We start from the raw sequence: 22,262 nt of genomic DNA, 5'->3' as shown, positions 1-22,262 counted from the left end.
CTGGCTAAACTTGTTAAAGACAAGTGACATTCAAGATACATGTTTAGTCAATGTTCTGGACACTTCCTAGGTTGTCTTACTAAAGCAGTAGGACCATTAGTCATATTGGTGTTAGAAATAGTGCTGTTTAAGTTCCACTGTATAAGAACACAATAAACTACATCAGAATGACCATGACAGTCTGAGTAGTAGTTAATGATGCTCCTTTCTTATGGCTCCATTGTTACTGTTGGTTGAGGACCTTCCACTTCTCTCCATTGTTACTGTTGGTTGAGGACCTTCCACTTCTCTCCATTGTTACTGTTGGTTGAGGACCTTCCACTTCTCTCCATTGTTACTGCTGGTTGAGGACCTTCCACTTCTCTCCATTGTTACTGTTGGTTGAGGACCTTCCACTTCTCTCCATTGTTACTGTTGGTTGAGGACCTTCCACTTCTCTCCATTGTTACTGTTGGTTGAGGACCTTCCACTTCTCTCCATTGTTACTGTTGGTTGAGGACCTTCCACTTCTCTCCATTGTTACTGTTGGTTGAGGACCTTCCACTTCTCTCCATTGTTACTGCTGGTTGAGGACCTTCCACTTCTCTCCATTGTTACTGTTGGTTGAGGACCTTCCACTTCTCTCCATTGTTACTGTTGGTTGAGGACCTTCCACTTCTCTCCATTGTTACTGTTGGTTGAGGACCTTCCACTTCTCTCCATTGTTACTGTTGGTTGAGGACCTTCCACTTCTCTCCATTGTTACTGTTGGTTGAGGACCTTCCACTTCTCTCCATTGTTACTGCTGGTTAAGGACCTTACACTTCTTTCCATTGTTACTGTTGGTTGAGGACCTTACACTTCTTTCCATTGCTACAGTAAACTCAACGTGGGTGGTTCCTTCAGGCCCCTGTACTGTGGCCGGGATTCAGTCCAGAGCAACATTATAATAGACTTTAAAAGGTAGCTGCTCTATAACACGCCCTGGATTGAATCCAGGCCTGTGTGTGTGTGTGTGTGTGTGTGTTTGTTTGTGTGTGTCCTATTCCCTAACTCAGAACATCATGTCCATAACCCAGTTGTGAATGTATTTAATCTGACGGCTAAGATTAACCAGTAGGCTATGTTTGATTAGGTTTTTGAGAATGGAACAGCAGATTGTTTGAACAGCATAAGATAAGGGTTGCTTGCGTAACTGACTGATGACAATTACACACGTTTATAGACACTGTGTGTGTGAGAGAGAGAGAGAGAGAGAGAGAGAGAGAGAGAGAGAGAGAGAGAGAGAGAGAGAGAGAGAGAGAGAGAGAGAGAGAGAGAGAGAGAGAGAGAGAGAGAGAGAGAGAGAGTGTGTGTGAATGGATTGTGAGCACAACTTTTGCTGCAGGAATTTTAGAATGGAAGATTATCATGGGAAGATATTGGGTTCTCCGTTAAAATGTAACTTGTTATCAGTGACAGCGTCTGTCCAGGGGGTGTACTGGTACATCAAGCTGCCTCATTCTACAGAAACAGGAGATAGACTAGTGTCCTGTCCAGGGGGTGTACTGGTACATCAAGCTGCCTCATTCTACAGAAACAGGAGATAGACTAGTGTCCTGTCCAGGGGGGTGTACTGGTACATCAAGCTGCCTCACCCTACAGAAACAGGAGATAGACTAGTGTCCTCTCCAGGGGGTGTACTGGTACATCAAGTTGCCTCACACCACTCATTGTTTCTCAATCCTGGTCCTGGGGAACCAAAGGGGTGCACATTGTTGTGTTTACCCTAGCACTCACACACTTTATTCCACTAATCAACATCATCATCATCATCATCAAGCATTTGATTTGAATCAGGTGTGTTAGTACAGGAACGAAACCAAACATGTGCCCCTCTTTGGATCCCTAGGACCAGGATTGGGAAACACTGGGCTACAGAAAGAGGAGATAAACTCGGTTCCCAAGTGGCAAAGTCAAAATTGGCTTTTTGGTCTTAATTTAAAGTTACGGTTAGGCATAAAGTAAGCATTGTGGTTAAGGTTAGGGTTAAGGTTAGGTTTAAATCAGATTATAGGAAGATAAATTGTAGAAATAGGCGGGGCTTCTGACTTTACCACTTGCCCACATAGTAACGACCGATAGGCTCCTGCCCAATGGGCCCTTCTGGCTCCGACCTATGACCTATTATCATTACTTATTATCAATGACAGACCAACATAACACCATCTCTGAGTGATGAGCTCATGAGTTCAGCGCCGTACAGTTAATAAAGGGGCATTACACTTTAAACTAAAAGTTTGTCAGACGTTTTCAGTTTTCAGACTTCAAAACTAATTTCAAGATGTAAAAAAAACAAAACAAAACATAATGCGACATCGGTTGTGTAGATTCAGCTATATGCCTCAACCCCAAGTGAATGGAAAAGATAAGCACTGTAGAAAACCTTAGAGGCATATGGCATGATCTACACAACCGATGTTGTGGGTTTCATCTTCACATTAGTCTACTTTTGAGGTCTGAAGGTCTTTCATTTATGAGTGAATGTCCCTTTAAAGCAGTGTTTCCCAATCCTGGTCCTGGGGACCCAAAGAGGGACCATTTTGTTTTTGCCCATGTACTAACACACCTGATTGCCCATGTACTAACACCCCCCACTTTTGGGATTGGGAAACACTGCTTTAAACAATAAGCTTTATTCAGTTCTTCAATGTTTCAATGTCATCACCATGGGCACATTGGCACAAGGCTAACTGGCATAGATTATATTTCTAATAGTTATCAGTTGGTTTGTTCCATTCGCCAGGAATTCCTTTTCCTAACAATTAATTAGTAACTCCGTTAAAAACAATATCCCTTTACTGTAGTCACATGATGCGCCCCACCACCCCCTCCTCCCCTGAAAAACGAGTGAATATATCCTCTATCTCTAAAGTCAAATCCATCATACGCTGATTGGTAAGTGAGCGATGCCTTATTCCATAGTTTCAACTATAACTTATTCATTTTGTATGAAAATACTTAACATTGTATTCTTAGATTTTGCCACAGTTGAAGTGGAGAGGGAATTCAGGAACTCTTGGAGGGCAGTGGAAGTTGATCATTTGTTCTTTTTAAACGCTTCTTCATTGATAAACCTAATGCGTTTAGCTTTTATCATGTTTTGATCCTGATGAAGACTAATAGGCCGAAACACATTAGTTTTATGATTAAATAAGTATTTTCTTTATTTTTAGGTATCAACTTCCACTGCCCTCCTCTATACTTCAGTCTTCTCCTCAATTCATTCACCTTGGTTGCAGAGCAAGGTAGCGGAAGTGCTCCCTTTGGCTATAATTGTACCAAATGTATATATATATATTATTTGTTTCATTTTTTATTTTTCAGTCGTGTGTCTGATCTGAAGAGAATCTGAACAGAATGATGTCATTGGGTGTTCTGCTGGTGCTCCTGTTATTTAAGCATGTTACTGCAGACATCTCAGGTAAAGGGTTGATTGGCTTTTTACCGTTTAGGTAAAGGAATGAGAGCTCCACTCAGAATATTGTTGCTCCCCGGTGCAGGTTTTGGGTGATGGAAGTTTTGTGTGCAAGAATAATGCACGGGGGTGCAGAAATATTCTGTGTGGAGCTCTCATTCCTTTATCTCAGTATTATTATTTATTAACTCAGCACCACCGGTATTCGTCAAGTGTAGGGTGTGCATTTAACCCTCCTCTTTATTGCTGTTTCAAGACATTGGCTTGGGTCCCAAATTGCTTCCTAATCCCTATGTGGCGCAGTACTTTTGACCAGAGCCCTGGCACTATACAGGGAAAAGGATGTCATATGGGATATTGTGTTATTGTGTTAAAGATCTGGGCAACATTTAACCCATCCTGATTTTATAATGATGGACCTTAAAATGGTTTCTTGTGACTTCACCCTTGTCTTGTCAACTGCAGTGTGTTTGGATTTGTATTAAAGATTCAGACTTTGCTCTTTAATACCTCTTCAACGGAAAGTGCCAGGATGACAGAAATGTCATATTCTGAATCAGCTGACGATAGAGAACAAGTTACACCCATTGTTTTTGTTGTTCTGTTTGTAAAAAGTGACTTTACATTGATTTCAATGGCTTATTGTCCGCGTACTCACAGCTAAGGGACCGTTTTAAAAGTGCAAGTAATTAACTGAAAAACGTCTTTGCAACCACATGACTTAGAAATCTCAAACCAACTGTAATAGGTTCAGGGACCTTTACTCTCCAATCCACAGAAATGTTAGCATCCACCCCATATTACTTGCATGAATACAACCAACGGGGACTGGTTCCCTCCAATCCAAAGCAACAACTTTTTTCCTTTTTGATTTTGTCTGTTTTTTTAATGAATTTTAATCGAATTTGTATTGAAAAAAGTTCCTTAAAACTTAAATAGCTTCCAACCAATATGACTTGCATGTATACAACCAACTGGACCTCTTCCCTCCAATCCACTGCAATTACTTGCTATTTTGGAAGCAATTTAAGTGTAAAGGGATACTTCAGGATTTTGGCAATGAAGCCCTTTCTATACTTCCCCAGATACAGATGAACTCATGGATGCCATTTTTATTTCTCTGCGTGCAGGTTGAAGGAAGTTGCTAACTAGTGTTAGTGCAGTGACTGGAAGTCTATGGTAACTGCTAGCATGCTAGTAAATACCATAGACTTCAAGTCATTGCACTAACACTAGTTAGCATTGGCTTGTGGAACTACCTCTAACTTCCTTCATACTGGATGCAGTGACATAAAAAAGTTATCCATTAGTTCATATGTCTCTGGGGAAGTAGATAAAGGGCTTCATGGCCAATATCCCAAAGTATCCCTTTGAAGGAAGTATCGTTTAATATAAATTCAATTCAAATACAAAGAAAATATACAAAGTCAAATAAAGCTAAACTAATTGCCATGGATTGGAGAGAAGAGGTCTCTGAACAAAATCAAATTGGTTTGATATCACTATGTCATGTGGTTGAGAAGCTATTGACATTTTTCACATGCAATAGTAGGTGTTGCAGTTTTAAGACGGTCCCTTAATCCTTGAAGCGGTGGAGGGCTACTGCCGCGTTCACGTGCTAGTCGGAAAAACAAGGAAACTGACATTTCTGACTTGATCACTGGTTGTAGTTATACACATGCTGCGTTCAACGAATCAGCAAGTAGGAAACACGTCATAGATTTTGCCTCCAAAAAGGAAATGTGAATTGCATAAACAAGAGACTTGTTCACTATATTCAGATGATTTAGAACATGTATGTCAATTCTATCATTCTGGCACGTTCTGTTGAAGAGGTATTGATGAGTAAAGTCTGGATCTTTAATATAAGGCTTATTATAAACCGGATAGTTTGGGTCTTGGATGCTGATTGGCTAAAAACATGTATGTTAGGCAATGTACCATGGGTATGGCGCAAAACTACTTGTTTACTGTTATATTTGTGTTGGTAACCGGTTTATAATAGCAATAAGGCACCTTGAAAGTTTATCGTATATGGCCAATATACCATTGTTAAGGGCTGTCTCCAGGCACTCTGTTTCACATCATGCCTAAGAACAGCCCTTAGCCATGGTACACTCTTAGAGAAAAGGGTTCCAAAAGGGTTGTTTGGTTCTACCAAGAACCATTTTCATCTGAAGAACCCTTTTTGGAAGACGAGGGTTCTTTGTAAGGCATCCTAAGAACTGTTTTTGAAAGAAAGGGTTCTTTGATGATTCTTTGGAAGTCAATAAGGATTATTTGGAAGGCAACATCTGAATAAGCTGGACCAGGAAGAACAGAAAAGGAATAAGCTACTCAAAGAGGTGCTTCAAAGGTAGGCTGCATATGGAAGAGTGGGGTGTGTATGATTGTGTGTGTCATACATATCCAACAGCACTTCATTCTCTGCCCCCTCCATAGCTCCCAATGCAATACACTGTAATAGACTGTACATGGGATACATATTGACTCGTAGAGAGAAAACTTGTCTACCCGTCTCTGCTAAAGTGGGGTGAAAAATACTCAGTAGGGTCTCTACTAACTAAAAATGGTACGTTTTGAAGGGGGACTGTGTCCCACGGCCTGCTGCTTCGAGGGGGTGGAGATAGCTATGGAGGGGGGTGAAGAACGAAGTCCTGCTGGATATGTACGACATAGTCCCGCTACAAAACTACACATATTTGGTTAGTAGAGACCCTACTGAGTATTTCCCACCCCACTTTAGCTGAGACTGGTATTTTCTCTACAACCCATTAGTATTCCATATTCAGTGTATTGCATTGCAGTGAATGGAGTGGGTGGAGTAAGGAGTCACCAGCACTCTGTATTAAACCCGTTGCCCAGCACAAGAGACCAATTTAGTTTCGCAGACTCTATTGATTAATTCATATAACCTATATTTGTATTTTATTAAACATGTATTTCTTTCAATATAGCCTACACAATAGCTTTCGACATACCGGTATTTGTGTAAACTTTCAAAAGAAATGCTGGTATAAATAATACAATATTACAAATAAAATACTTAATGTTCTCCACACATTTTTTCTAAGGCGGTTGCAATGCTGTGAAAACCAGTTGTACTGCACTAGAGTGAGAAACAATAATCGATATTCCCAATGTTTAGCATGTTTTTGCAGGCTGACTCTTATTTTGAAAAAGGAAATCTGAGCTCCTGCTGCCAGTTTAATATCCTGCTGCTAGGAGAACGGTAATCAAAATGATACCACAGCAAAAAAAGAAGGTACAGTAGATTAGTCAAAGTCCCATAATGGCACTTGATCCAGACAGATAAACTCAGCTACTGCTCTGTTTAATCGTTGGGCATCTTTTGAGTCAAATATCAATACATTTTGACTGTTTTACATCGACATTTTTCAGAGACAGACATGTATGCATTAATGAATCAATTATAAAATCATACAATCAATTTGACTTGGTTTTTTACCAATCTAACTACATAACAACATAATGGTAATCATTTATTTGAATGGTCAATCTCTATTGATGAATCTAGATGTAGCCTAGGCCTATTCACAATACAGGTGAATGCATGTGTGCATGCACCGAGTTATTGAGCTTGTTTTGGCTAATTTCATGGGGCTACAGATGACAATCTGTTTCCCTTCCATTTGGGACTTACTGTATTGTACTGATCAACGACATTTGCATAGAAGTAGCTAATTTTATAAAAGTGTGCGCTGTCTCTTTAACCAGTAAATACTTAATTCCCAAGGCAAGAGCAATGTTGGGTGTAGACGAAATTAGGTGAAGTCGGGAGAGGTGCATCTGCGACAGCAGAAAGTCGGACACTGTGGTGGTTTTCGAACAGCAAGGCTCAGATCAACATGGCAGTGTCAACATAGTTTCTATTGTTTATAAACGTTTTTCTGTAACAATGTCTAGATAAACCTTTCTATACCCCCATATTACACACTCACAAACAGAAAACATTACATAATTGGTTAGAGAGAGGTCTCTAATATCACTTTCATTTGTATCCCAGGTAGCTTTAGAATCGCGATTGCGTGGGTCAAACAAAAACACCCTAATTATTGGTTGACAAATTTTTTTATATTTTTTTTATTTCACCTTTATTTAACCAGGTAAGCCAGTTGAGAACAGGTTCTCATTTACAACTGCGACCTGGCCAAGATAAAGCAAAGTAGTGCAATAAAAACAACACAGAGTTACATATGGGGTAAAAAAAAAAACATAAAGTCAGAAATACAACAGAAAATATATATACAGTATGTGCAAATGTAGCAAGTTATGGAGGTAAGGCAATAAATAGGCTATAGTGCAGAATAATTACAATAGTATTAACACTGGAATGCTAGATGTGCAAGAGATTATGTGCAAATAGAGATACTGGGGTGCAAAAGAGCAAATTAAATAACAATATAGGGATGAGGTAGTTGGGTGGGCTAATTTCAGATGGGCTGTGTACAGGTGCAGTGATCGGTAAGGTGCTCTGACAACTGATGCTTAAAGTTATTGAGGGAGATAAGAGTCTCCAGCTTCAGAGATTTTTGCAATTCGTTCCAGTCATTGGCAGCAGAGAACTGGAAGGAATGGCGGCCAAAGGAGGTGTTGGCTTTGGGAATGACCAGTGAGATATACCTGCTGGAGCGCAGACTACGGGTGGGTGCTGCTATGGTGACCAATGAGCTAAGATAAGGCGGGGATTTGCCTAGCAGTGATTTATAGATGGCCTGGAGCCAGTGGGTTTGACGACGAACATGTAGTGAGGACCAGCCAACAAGAGCGTACAGGTCACAGTGGTGGGTAGTGTATGGGGCTTTGGAGACAAAACGGATGGCACTGTGATAGACTACATCCAATTTGCTGAGTAGAGTGTTGGAGGCTATTTTGTAAATGACATCGCGAAGTCAAGGATCGGTAGGATAGTCAGTTTTACGAGGGCATGTTTGGCAGCATGAGTGAAGGAGGCTTTGTTGCGAAATAGGAAGCTGATTCTAGATTTAACTTTGGATTGGAGATTCTTTATGTGAGTCTGGAAGTTGAGTTTACAGTCTAACCAGACACCTAGATATTTGTAGTTGTCCACATACTCTAGGTCAGACCCGTCGAGTGGTGATTCTAGTCGGGTGGGCGGGTGCTAGCAGCGTTCGATTGAAAAGCATGCATTTAGTTTTACTAGTGTTTAAGAGCAGTTGAAGGCTACTGAAGGATTGTTGTATGGCATTGAAGCTCGTTTGGAGGTTTGTTAACACAGTGTCCAATGAAGGGCCAGATGTATACAAAATGGTGTCGTCTGCGTAGAGGTGGATCTGAGAGTCACCAGCAGCAAGAGCGACATCATTGATATACACGGAGAAAAGTGTCGGCCCAAGAATTGAACCCTGTGGCACCCCCATAGAGACTGCCATAGGTCCAGACAACAGGCCCTCCGATTTGACACACTGAACTCTATCTGAGAAGTAGTTGGTGAACCAGGCGAGGCAGTCATTTGAGAAACCAAGGTGCCTCCCACAATGTAGGTGATGGCTGCATGGTGCTGATGGTGAGAAGCAACTGCTGCGACTTGAAGGCGACTTTATCAAAAAAAGTTATTGCAATCGATATGTAATCGCAAGTCAGACAATTTATATAATCATAATGCAACACACTTTGAAAGGCGGTGACCATCGACTTGACCAAAATGATCTGCTCGAACGCGCGCAATGTCTATCTGCAGACTGTGGTTACTACATGCCACGCCCACTATACGTAACTTACTACATGCCGCGCCCACTGCCATTGTGGCTGTTAGCCCTGTCTCTGGCCCACACTCCAGCACAGTATGTGGCGGTAATGCACCAACATTGGATGCCAACCACCAAAGAAAAACACCAAAGAAGAAAGACACCGGTACACAGTGTACTTCGCCTGCCGAGCACTGCTTTCCCGTAGTTCTGTTGACGTTACCGCGAGGGAAGTAGCTAGCTAGCTAGGACACCGGTATATAGTGTTCTTTGCCCCCGCCTGCCGAGCACTGCTTTCCCGCAGTTCTGTTAATATTACAGTGAGGGAAGTAGATGGCTAGTGTAGCCAACCAAACTCTTGAATGCCACTACCGGGTAGTGATTACCCTCACTTTAACGTAAAAATAATAATACGGGAAAGCAGTGCTCGGCAGGAGGGGGCAAAGGACAATGTGTGCCGATGTTCTAGCTAGCAGCCTCAATGGGAGTGGGTGCAGCATGTAGCAAGTGACACGTAGTGGGCGCAACATGTAGTAAACATGGTCTGCAGATAGACACTTCTCAGCAAGAGGGCACTGACTTTGCTGAGGCAATAGATACTCTTTGGCTGACAGAGGGACGTGACAGAGGGACCGATTAAGTGAATGAATAAAGTTGTTGGTGGCAATCAGCTTTGAAATCAGCATATTTTGCGTTATGGTTTGTACATTATTACAAACAAAGTACTAGGGTAGTGAATTGATGTTAGCTTCAGCCAGACCTGGAAAGAAATTGCTGCCCTCCAATACACTGCAAAACTAGAATAGTCCCAGTAAGCAAAATGATGTTGAAAAGATGCCTAAATACTTAATTTAGGTTATTTTTATTTAATGAATGAAAGGTGAAAATACGTATTTTCTGGACGTTGAAAATACATATTTTCCAGACATTGAAAACTACGTCTTTTCCAGAAGTTTAAATAAGGTACATTTTAGGTTCTGAATGAAAGTAGAAAATATGTATTTTCCGGACGTTGAAAATACGCATTTTCTGGAAGTTGAAAATACATATTTTCCAGACATTTAAATCAGGTTAATTTTCGGTTCTGAATTAAAGTTGAAAAGACGTCATTTGTAGACGTTTATGTTTGGACCAAATCAAGGCCGGTCCAGACCAGACCAAATCTGAACCAAATATAGACGTCTATGATTGGTTCAGATTTGGTTCGGACAGGACCAAAAATCAATGTCCGTGGACATAGAAATCAACAAATAAAGACATCCAGAAGATGTCAGCATCTGTCCGTGATTACTGGGCTGTAGCCTACAGTGTCGGCCCACAATGGAATTTTATGAAAGCCCATCCATCTGGCAGGCCTATCAGTTTGTAAAACACCAAAAAATGATGCCCGGTCCAGACAAAACCAAAAAAAGACGTCGGCTTCGGTCCGTGCTTACTGGGGTACAGCGACAGTGTCAGCCAGAATGGAATTTTAGGAATCCCCTTCCATGTGGTAGGCATACCGTTTGTAAAAACAGGCAGTTGCATTGACTTTATTAGTCCAGATTCCTGTGACTAATCAATTAGGCTATTAAAGCTCTGAATATCAGCTACCCAACTTTATCAGGAGTTATCCTGAGTCTATTTGCAATGAGAATCAAAATGTTTACACAGCGCGAAATGCAGAAGTATTTTATTTTTCGCTATGATCAGCTGGTCAAAAATGGAAAGATACAAACTTGAAACCCCTGATCATGACAATTTAGCCCCTGATTTTTATTATTTTTTATTTTTTATTTTTTAGGGGGTAGATCAGCTTTAATATTGCAGATAGATTGTAACTTCCATCAATGTAATTGTCTGCGTCACTTCCAATCCCCCATATGTTTGTTTTCTCGCAAATATATATATATATATATATATATATATATATATATATATATATATATATATATATATATATATATATATATATATATATATATATACAGTGGGGAGAACAAGTATTTGATACACTGCCGATTTTGCAGGTTTTCCTACTTACAAAGCATGTAGAGGTCTGTAATTTTTATCATATGTACACTTCAACTGTGAGAGACGGAATCTAAAACAAAAATCCAGAAAATCACATTGTATGATTTTTAAGTAATTAATTTGCATTTTATTGCATGACATAAGTATTTGATACATCAGAAAAGCAGAACTTAATATTTGGTACAGAAACCTTTGTTTGCAATTAAGAGATCATACGTTTCCTGTAGGTCTTGACCAGGTTTGCACACACTGCAGCAGGGATTTTGGCCCACTCCTCCATACAGACCTTCTCCAGATCCTTCAGGTTTCGGGGCTGTCGCTGGGCAATACGGACTTTCAGCTCCCCTCCAAAGATTTTCTATTGGGTTCAGGTCTGGAGACTGGCTAGGCTACTCCAGGACCTTGAGATGCTTCTTACGGAGCCACTCCTTAGTTTCCCTGGCTGTGTGTTTCGGGGTCGTTGTCATGCTGGAAGACCCAGCCACGACCCATCTTCAATGCTCTTACTGAGGGAAGGAGGTTGTTGGCCAAGATCTCGCGATACATGGCCCCATCCATCCTCCCCTCAATACAGTGCAGTCGTCCTGTCCCCTTTGCAGAAAAGCATCCCCAAAGAATGATGTTTCCACCTCCATGCTTCACGGTTGGGATGGTGTTCTTGGGGTTGTACTCATCCTTCTTCTTCCTCCAAACATGGCGAGTGGAGTTTAGACAAAAAAGCTCTATTTTTGTCTCATCAGACCACATGACCTTCTCCCATTCCTCCTCTGGATCATCCAGATGGTCATTGGCAAACTTCAGACGGGCCTGGACATGCGCCTGGCTTGAGCAGAGCGGACCTTGCGTGCGCTGCAGGATTTTAATCCATGACGGCGTAGTGTGTTAGTAATGGTTTTCTTTGAGACTGTGGTCCCAGCTCTCTTCAGGTCATTGACCAGGTCCTGCCGTGTAGTTCTGGGCTGATCCCTCACCTTCCTCATGATCATTGATGCCCCACGAGGTGAGATCTTGCATGGAGCCCCAGACTGAGGGTGATTGACCGTCATCTTGAACTTCTTCCATTTTCTAATAATTGCGCCAACAGTTGTTGCCTTCTCTGCTTGCCTATTGTCCTGTAGCCCATCCCAGCCTTGTGCAGGTCTACAATTGTATCCCTGATGTCCTTACACAGCTCTCTGGTCTTGGCCATTGTGGAGAGGTTGGAGTCTGTTTGATTGAGTGTGTGGACAGGTGTCTTTTATACAGGTAACAAGTTCAAACAGATGCAGTTAATACAGGTAATGAGTGGAGAACAAGAGGGCTTCTTAAAGAAAAACTAGAAAAATTCTAACGTTTGAATCTGGCGTCGTTTTGCGTATCAGTTCATAAACACTATGCCATGGAATCGGTACGTCAAAAATATCTTCCCAACTATTTTGAAATCTATATGGGACGGTTGTCAATCCTTTGGTCCTTAAATGAAACTGGTATACTTTTTTATTTATCACAATTTTCTTTAACCAATTATGTTCTTTAAAGCAGGGCTGACAGACAAGTTCCTTAATTTTCCCCCCTTCCATTTTCCTCTTCAATTTTTGCGGTAATGCTGCAATTATTTGGTTGTAATTTTGGGTAGAGCAGACATTTCCATATGTTTTTGTTAGCTGCATGTGCGACATAACTCCACCAGTCCTACCGATGATATCATTTACGAAGATTATACCTTTTTTAAACATTTTTTCCAAAAATAATGTTTTTAATCAATTAGTATATTTGAGTTTAAACACAATATTTGTTTCATTATTTGTTCTGTCGTTTCTGGAGGATTAAATTGAAATTGCAACCAACTTTCTATGGCTTGTTTTAGAAATAGTGATATTTGGGAGATGATTTCCTTTTCAAATAACTGAAAGTGAGTGGTTGTAATCTGAATAAAGGGAAAAAGGCCATTCTTGAACATTGGGTGAGACAATCTTACTAATTTGGATTTAAGTATAACTTTTGTATGACTGAAGTTTTTAGTGATAGGTCTAATGCTTTAATATTTAATAATTTCTGTCCTCCGAATTCATATTCATTATAGAAATAGGCCCGTTTAATTTTGTCTGGCTTGCCGTTCCAAATAAAATGGAATATTTTTTTCTCATATAATTTAAAAAACTGTTTGCTAGGTGTAGGCAAGACCATAAGCAAATAGGTAAACTGGGATAATACTAAAGAGTCAATCAGGGTGATTTTTCCACAAATTGACAGGTATTTACCTTTCCATGGTAGCAAGATCTTATCTATTTTTGCTAACTTTCTAATAAAATGTATTGGAGTGAGATCATTTATTTAATTTGGGATATATATTCTGAGTATATCCACATCACCATCAGACCATTTTATTGGTAAACTACATGGTAATGTAAAAGTTGTATTTTTTAGTGATCCAATTCGTAATATAATACATTTAGCATAATTTGGTTGTAATCCAGAGAGGTTGGAAATTTATCTAGATCCTCTATGAGGCTGTGGAGGGATTCAAGTTGTGGATTTAAAAGAAAACATGAATCATCAACGTATAATGACACCTTTGTTTTTTAAGTCCTGTAGTTCTAATCCTCTGACATTATTATTGGATCTGATTTTAATAGCTAACATTTTGATGGCCATAATAAATAGATATGCCGATAGTGGACAACCTTGTTTCACTCCTCTTGACAATTTAAAACTTTTGGAGAAATAGCCATTATTTACAATTTTACACCTAGGGTTACTATACATGATTTTAACCCATTTTATAAGAGATTCTCCTAAATTGAAATGCTCCAGGCATTTATATATAAACCCCAGTCGTACTTTATCAGATGCCTTTTCAAAGTCTGCTATGAATAGCAGGCCTGGTTTCCCAGATTTTTCATAGTGTTCTATTGTTTCCAGTACTTGCCTTATATTATCTCCAATGTATCGTCCATGTAAAACACCTGTCTGAATAGAATTAATAATGTCCGACAATACCTTTTTAATTCTATGCGCTATACATTTTGCTAGAATTTTTGCATCACAACACTGAAGTGTAAGGGGCCTCCAATTTTTTAAATGGACTGGATCTTTATATTTTCCACTTGTATCCTTATATATCATAGATTTTATTTGTTTGTATCATAATCTATCATTTTGAGTTCTGCTGAGTTTATAAGGTTTTTTTTTTTTTTTTTTTTTTTTTTTTTTTTACTTTTAAGATATGTGGAGCAGGTACAGTGTGCGCCTCGCTCTATGGGTGACATCGGCTGCGTTTATCCCAAATCATCCCCTTCCCCTCTTCCTCATCTTCTTCTTCTTCGTGTGAATTTCCGGCAGACTACACGCTTTTTGGCGTATTGCTGCCTTTCTCAGTTCGGAATGTGAATTTCACGTTTGTGACAAAACATTTTTAATAAAGGGAAAATCGGGAACGGAATAATTAAAACGTGCACCTACCGCTAACCCGACACTTATAAAACCAAAACCCCAAAACACACCTCTTATCCTACTACTTTGCCCAAATCGTTCCTACTCCTTCTTTCAACACCTCCTGTAACTCTCTGCTGAAAAATCTCTCACTCCCAATAACCTTTCTGCTGCTACTACTACTACTTTTATCTTCTGCGACTTCATTTCCATCTGTTCAGTACCATAGCAATGAACGCCTGAGAAACCAACCTTACTAAAACACAAACTGTTTGGGTCACCCAGTACTGGCCTACTACTTCCTGATATTCTCTCATGATCCTTCATCCTTTGCCCGTCATCCTCTACTTTCCTCACTGCCTCAGCATAGGAAACTTTCTGCATCACTCAAACTCTGGCAATCTCAACCTGTCTCTCTCTCAGAGGGCACTTCGGACCTCCAGCTGCATGGGCGCCCCCCACAGTTGACACACAGTGCGTTCTCTATCCCAACTGTACTCTCCCTCTGACTATACCCTCTTGCACATTTCTCACATCATAGGATCTCCGTTCTACACACTGCTGCAACATGTCGGAATCCTTGACACCTAAAACACCGTAGAGGGTTCATAACAAAGGCCCTCACAGAGTAGCAAATATAACCTCATCTGACCTTATCAGGTAGAAACTCTGTGTCAAAGCTCAACAACACAGACATTGTATTCTTAGTCTCGCCATTGCCACCGGGTCTACGTCTCACCAAATGGCGAGCGTCAGGAATGTTATTTTTCATTTGACACACCTCTACACTCAATCCCCTTCCCCTCGCCCCTCGGTCCTCCATTTGTGCGTTCACGCGCGCCTCTGCCATTTGCAAGCCTGCCAAAGCTGATGAGGGAGTGAAAATTCTAGAAGGTGTAGGAGCTAATCCCGGTAGGAACTTCGACTGAGCCTGGAATGCTGCCAGCTTCATAGCAAAGTGGAATCCCATAAGACACCGTGTTATTTTTTGGTTTGCGCAATTTCACATCACAGAATGGAGACACCTGCCTAATTATATGAAACAAGCATTTGTTTATGTCTGGGGGGGGGGATTTGTTCATTTTAATTTCATGCTTGTTTTATTATTCAGAGGTGAAATATGCAGAAATCACCAAATTTCAGATTATGTGACAAAACAAGCAAGTATAGTGTAGAGAATCATTGTACCATCTAAATCGCTGTGAAACATCTTTTCAATAGGCAACAATATTGTATTTTCAGCTGTTTGAAGCTGGTGTACAAAACCAAAAGTAAAAGGCGCTAAAATGAAATGTAAGAACGGGAAGCATAGAAATGGCGTACATAGAACAGATCTACCGCTTCTTAGACTTGCTTTCAATGAGAATGATAGATCTATAACTCACATTTCTATGTGAATTTGGTTGGGTCGCCCAAAAAGTTAAATATTGCAGCTTTAAAAGTTAAATATAAATTGCATTATTCAAGAAACGAGTGTGTCCCGAAGTTGATGGGTTTATTGATCCCCTCGCCACACTCTGGAAGTTAACCTCAGAGTTTCTTCAGCAATACCTGACAACAGAGGGCCCTCCAAGCGAGTTGGTAGGGGCATGACGGTGGTTTGGGATTCACCGAGAGTTGATCAGTGAGACATTTTGACAGAAGTACCGAAAGTAACAATTCTAGTACAGAATCGTACTTTTGTGACTGAGACTTGTAAACGTGTGCTTTAAACAATGTACATTTGTTGATCGCTAGGCATACATTAATACGATTATTTCTTGATACATTTGGAACAAGGTCTAGTTGTGGCCGTAACCGGACTAGATAGTGAACGATTCTTGGAGGAATGCATTGCTTGACTGCCGTGAGAGTAATAAGCAAAATGTTGTTCGTGAACTGCAGCCACCACAATGATTTGTTCTCGAGTTTGAGTTTGTTGAGCAGAGCTGTGTATGTTTTGGTTCTACAAAGCTGTGTCTATCATAGCTTTCAATAATCAATTCATTGCATTCATTCTTGCACCATCTGATCAATTATCATTAAAGTAGTAAAAAGTTAAGTATTTGGTCCTATATTCATAGCACGCAATGACTACATCAAGCTATTATATTATATATTATTATTATTATTATATTATTATATTATAAGCTTGTGACTCAACACATTTGTTGGATGCATTTGCTGTTGCTTTTGGTTGTGTTTCAGATTATCTTGTGTCCAATATAAATTATTGGTTAATAATATATTGTGTCATTTTGGAGTCACTTTTATTGTAAATAAGAATAGAATATGTTTCTAAACACTTCTACATTAACGTGGATGCTACCATGATTATGGAGAATCCTGAAGGAATCGTGAATAATGATGAGTGAGAAAGTTAGACGCACAAATATCATACCCCCAAGACATGCTAACCTCTCACCATTACAATAACACGGGAGTCACACGCTTGATTTAGTCATTGCGTGCTATGAATATGGGACCAAATACTTAACTTTTTACTACTTTAATACAATTATAAGGGAATTTGTCCCAATACTTTTGGTTCCCTAAAATGGTGGGACTATGTACAAAAAGTGCTGTAATTTCTAAACAATTCACCCGACATGGATGAAAATACCCTCAAATGAAAGCTTACAGTCTGCACTTTAACATCATAGTCATTGTTTGATTTCAAATCCAAACTTCCGGAGTATAGAGCCAAAAAAATGAAAAGGCTTTACTGTCCCAATAATTATGGAGGACACTCTATGAAGATATCTTTGTTAGAAAGAATACTCTGTTTCTCTTGACGGAGTGATGCAGAATGTAAAAAAATGTCTCAACTTGCCCCACTCTTCCTTGAACCATTTAAAGGGGTTTATATGAAGAACCCTACATAGAAGGTTCTAGGTAGAACCCTCTGCAAAGGGTTCTACCTAGCACCAAAAACGGTTCCCCAATTGGAGCATATGGGGCACCTTTTTTTCTAAGAGTCTATATTTAAACAATAAGGCCCGAAGGGGTGTAGTCTATGGCCAATATACCACGGCTAAGGCTGTTTTTATGCATGACGTGAAGCGGAGTGCCTGGATACAGCCCTTAGAAGTGTTGGCCATATACCACAAACCCCCGATGTGCCTTATTGCTATTATAAACTGGTTACCAACGTAATCAGATCAGTCAATAAGTAATTTTGGCGTCATACCCATGGTATATTGTCTGATATACCACAGCTTTCAACCAATCAGCATCCAGGACCCAAATTACCCAGTTTATAACGGCACAGCGGCTTTGCAGCATCCAGGACCCAAATTACCCAGTGTATAACGGCCAATATATCACACCTCCTCGGGCCTTATTGATTAAATATAATGTAGTGTCTCGTCATAAGCTTTATGGGGGAATTGTTTTCTCAGGTACGGTGGTTACCAGTTGTGAGGCGTGCCATGACCAAGCCACCTGCCTAGACTCAGCTGTGGAACGTGAGAGGGGTGATGCTTTTCAAACCCGGTCCGTCACCTGCACCTGTCAAGAAGGCTCTGTTGGCGACGGCATCACCTGCTACGACCTCCAGCTCTGCTCTGGCGGCTCCTGCTGTCGTCAAGGTTACCGCTGGTCCTCGGAGCTGGGTTGTGTGGACGTTGACGAGTGTTCCCTCCACGACCAACCCTGCACCCCTCCTCAGGTCTGTGAGAACACCCCCGGATCCTTCGACTGCCTCGTGCCTCCTGAAGACGACCTCCGCACCAGTCCTCGTTCTGACTCCCGTTCAGTGCAGTTTCAGTGTGGGGGGAGACGGTGTCCAGTGGGAGAGGACTGTATCAGTGTTGGTGGAACATCCCTCTGTGCAGACCCCTGCCAGTTCTACACTGTACTGAATGATGCCTGGCGGTCCACCACCAACAACGGTGCAGTTAATGGCTACCACTGTGACAGGTCTGTCAACTGGCAGGGCTGGTATCGCCTGTTCCTGGGGAACACCAGTGTTCAGATGCCAGAGAGGTGTGTGGACAGGTACATGTGTGGGACTGAGATCCCCTTGTGGCTTCCATTACCTCATCCCCAGCTGGGAGACGGAGTGGTTCAGAGGAGCGTCTGTGGACCCTATTATGGTGACTGCTGCTACTGGAGACAAAACCCCATCCATGTCAAAGCCTGCTATGGAAACTACTATATCTACAAGTTTGTCCCTACAACAAGTTGCAACATGGCCTACTGTGCAGGTATGACATCATAAAGGGATTGTCCCTGATTCTTAAAGACATGAAGAATGTTCAAATAACTAGACATACCAAAGCCCTTTAACTCTACCTCTGGCTCTTCCAGACGTCAACACCACTGTGTGTGCTAGCTGTGGAGTATTTGATGCCTGTGTAAGCGACAATGAGACCAACTGGAGATGTGAGAGGAAAGGTGAGTGCTGAACAATTATAAAGTATATTGTCAAATCTGTATTTTTTTCAAACACTATGAACAGCAGAGATTTAGTGGTGAAATTATGCGTCTTTAAGATGTGTATCTTTTAAGCAATAAGGTCAGAGGTGTATTGGCCATATAATGTACCACGAACCCCCAAGGTGCCTTATTGCTATTATAAACTCAGATACCACGGCTGTCAGCCAATCAGCATTCAGGGCTCGAGCCACCCAGTTTATAATTAAGCAATAATGCCCGAGGAGGTGTGGTATATGGCCAATATACCACAGCTAAGGGCTGTTCTTAGGCACAACGCAACGTGGAGTATATTAGCCATATATCACAAACCGCCGAGGTGCCTTATTGCTATTATAAACTGGTTACCAATGTAATTAGAACAGTAATAATAAATGTTTTGTCATACCCATGGTATAAGGTCTGATATACCACGGCTGTCAGCCAATCAGCATTCAGGGCTCGAACCACCCAGTTTATAAACTGTGTGGTTCGAACGCTGAATGACGATTGGTTGATAAGGCACTTTGGGGGTTTGTGGTATATGGCCAATATACCACGGCCAAGGGCTGTATCCAGGCACTCCGTGTTGCATCGTGCGTAAGAATGGAAGCCACACAGGGATCTCAGTCCCACACATGTACCTGTTCACACACCTTATTGCTTAAATAACCTCCTGAGTTATTTGCTTAGCTCCAGAGCTGGTGTGTGGGCGGAGCCTCCTAAAGGTGGGCCTTCCAAATGATTATCTGGAGGCTGCTGGTCTGGATGCTTCCTCTGCTCACCTGACCGACCACCGCTGCTCCGCCCATGAGCATCGTAACGGCACGGTGTGGTACCAGGTGGAGCGTAGGGAGGGACGCTGTGGCAACACTCTGGAGGTGAGAAATAGTTTCACTTTATGTTCAAGAAGGGTCTATATCGCTGTCCCCATCCCCAATATTTCCCTGGAGAAGTTGTATAAATTATTACTACACATACACTTTTAGTTGGTTTGCATCTTACTTATGGAACAACCTTCAGAAAAACCCTACAGTTACACTACCGGTCAAAAGTTTTAGAACACCTACTCATTCAAGGGTTTTTCTTAATTTTTTACTATTTTCTACATTGTAGAATAATAGTGAAGACATCAAAACTATGAAATAACACATATGGAATCATATAGTAACCAAAAAAGTATTAAACAAATCAAAATACATTTTATATTTGAGATTCTTCAAATAGCCACCCTTTGCCTTGATGACAGCTTTGCACACTCTTGGCAAAGAGTGTTCAAATGCTTTTCCAACAGTCTTGAAGGAGTTCCCACATATGCTGAGCACTTGTTGGCTGCTTTTCCTTCACTCTGCGGTCCAACTCATCCCAAGCCATCTCAATTTGGTTGAGGTCGAGTGATTGTGGAGGCCAAGTCATCTGATGCAGCACTCCATCACTCTCCTTCTTGGTAAAATAGCCCTTACACAGCCTGGAGGTGTGTTGGGTCATTGTCCTGTTGAAAAACAAATGATAGTCCCACTAAGCCCAAACCAGATGGGATGGCGTATCGCTGCAGAATGCTGTGGTAGCCCTGCTGGTTAAGTGTGCCTTAACCAGCAAAAGGAGGAGGTATTATGGGAAAGGAGGAGGTGTTATGGTGTGAATTCTAAATAAATCACAGACAGTGTCACCAGCAAAGCACACCCACACCATAACACCTCCTCCTCCATGATTTACGGTAGGAAATACATGTGCTGAGATCATCCGTTCACCCACACCGCATCTCACAAAGACACGGCGGTTGGAACCAAAAATCTCCAATTTGGACTCCAGACCAAAGGACAAATTTCCACCGGTCTAATGTCCATTGCTTGTGTTTCTTGGCCCAAGCAAGTGTCTTCTTCTTATTGGTGTCCTTTAGTAGTGGTTTCTTTGCAGCAATTCGACCATGAAGGCCTGATTCACACAGTCTCCTCTAAACAGTTAATGTTGAGATGTGACTTACTTAAACTCGGTGAAGCATTTATTTGGACTGCAATTTCTGAGGCTGTTCACTGGTTTTTGCGACTGCACTTGAATAAACTTTCTTTCTCTTTGCTTATTTGAGCTGTTCTTGCCATAATATGGACTTGGTCTTTTACCAAATAGGGCTATCTTCTGTATACCCCCACTACCTTGTCACAACACAACTGATTGGCTCAAACGCATTCAGAAGGAAATAAATTCCACAAATTAACTTTTACATTATTTTACATTTAGCAGACACTCTTATCCAGAGCGACTTACAGTAGTGAGTGCATACATATGGATACTTTTTTTTCATACTGGTCCCCCGTGGGAATCAAACCCACAACCCTGGCACCATGTTCTACCAACTGAGCTGCCTTTCGGACAGTTCAGATTGTTGGTGGAGGAACCTCTGCTTGTATTTTCCAATTGTGTTGATGTATTTTTGTGTTTCCTATGCTCCTGGCTTGGTTGAAGTAATGTGTCTCTAACGTTTAGTGTGTAATAGCTGCTGTTCTTGTCCTGAGGCCTTCAATGGGACTCCCTGCTCAAATGAAGGTTAAGTAAATAAATAGGGCTGAAGACTGCTATGACATTTCTGTTAACGGTGGATAATTGTCAAACAAATCACTGCGATTTCACGGTAGTCTACACATCACTAATGAAGTAGCCCTAATAAATGCATGAATATGACATATTTCTTAAAATCCCCCTTTTTCCCCAGACAAACGACACCCATGCTGTCTACTCCAACAGCTTATTTGTTTATCCAGTAGATGGGCGAAATGACTCCCGACCCTTCAGCTTTCCCTTCTCCTGTGTCTATCCTCTGGAGACAGAAAGCAGCCTAGATATGGCCATCAGACCTCTCCCACTGTGAGAAAATATGCAGAAAGTCCATTCTGTTTATTCTGTTGTCTTTGTGCAGACTACACTATTAGAAAAAAAGGTGCTATCTAGAACCTAAAAGGGTTCCTCGGCTGTCCCCATAGGAGAACCATTTGAAGAAACCTTTTTGGTTCCAGGCAGAACCCTTTTGGTTCCAGATAGAATAATTTTGAGTTCCATGTAGAACCCTCTCCACAGAGGGTTCTACATGGAACCCAAAGGGTTCTACCTAGAACCAAAAAGGGTTCAACCTGGAACCAAAAAGTGTTCTCCTATGGGGACAGCCGAAGAACCCTTTTGGAACCCTTTTATCTAAGAGTGTAGTCACTATGAACATTCAACTGTTCCTTTATTGTTCACAAAGTTGTATTTGATTTGTAGCTTCACCTCTTTGTACCTTTGTA

At 41.1% G+C, this 22,262-nt stretch overlaps 1 protein-coding gene across 1 annotated transcript in view; it reads left to right on the top strand.

Moving 5' to 3' along the window:
* The first annotated feature begins 3,345 nt into the window (after positions 1-3,345).
* The window catches only part of LOC121534311 (uromodulin-like), a 20,428-nt gene continuing 1,511 nt past the window's right edge, over positions 3,346-22,262 (top strand). The window contains exons 1-5 of the mRNA XM_045205582.1: positions 3,346-3,442; positions 17,970-18,776; positions 18,880-18,966; positions 19,678-19,865; positions 21,695-21,846. Coding sequence (XP_045061517.1) covers positions 3,379-3,442; positions 17,970-18,776; positions 18,880-18,966; positions 19,678-19,865; positions 21,695-21,846 — 1,298 coding nt within the window. The 5' untranslated portion in view covers positions 3,346-3,378. The remainder of the gene's footprint in view (positions 3,443-17,969; positions 18,777-18,879; positions 18,967-19,677; positions 19,866-21,694; positions 21,847-22,262) is intronic.

Source organism: Coregonus clupeaformis, chromosome 20 (genome assembly GCF_020615455.1).
Source record: "Coregonus clupeaformis isolate EN_2021a chromosome 20, ASM2061545v1, whole genome shotgun sequence".
Lineage (NCBI taxonomy): Eukaryota > Metazoa > Chordata > Actinopteri > Salmoniformes > Salmonidae > Coregonus > Coregonus clupeaformis.
This window is presented reverse-complemented; position numbering and strand designations above follow the sequence as displayed.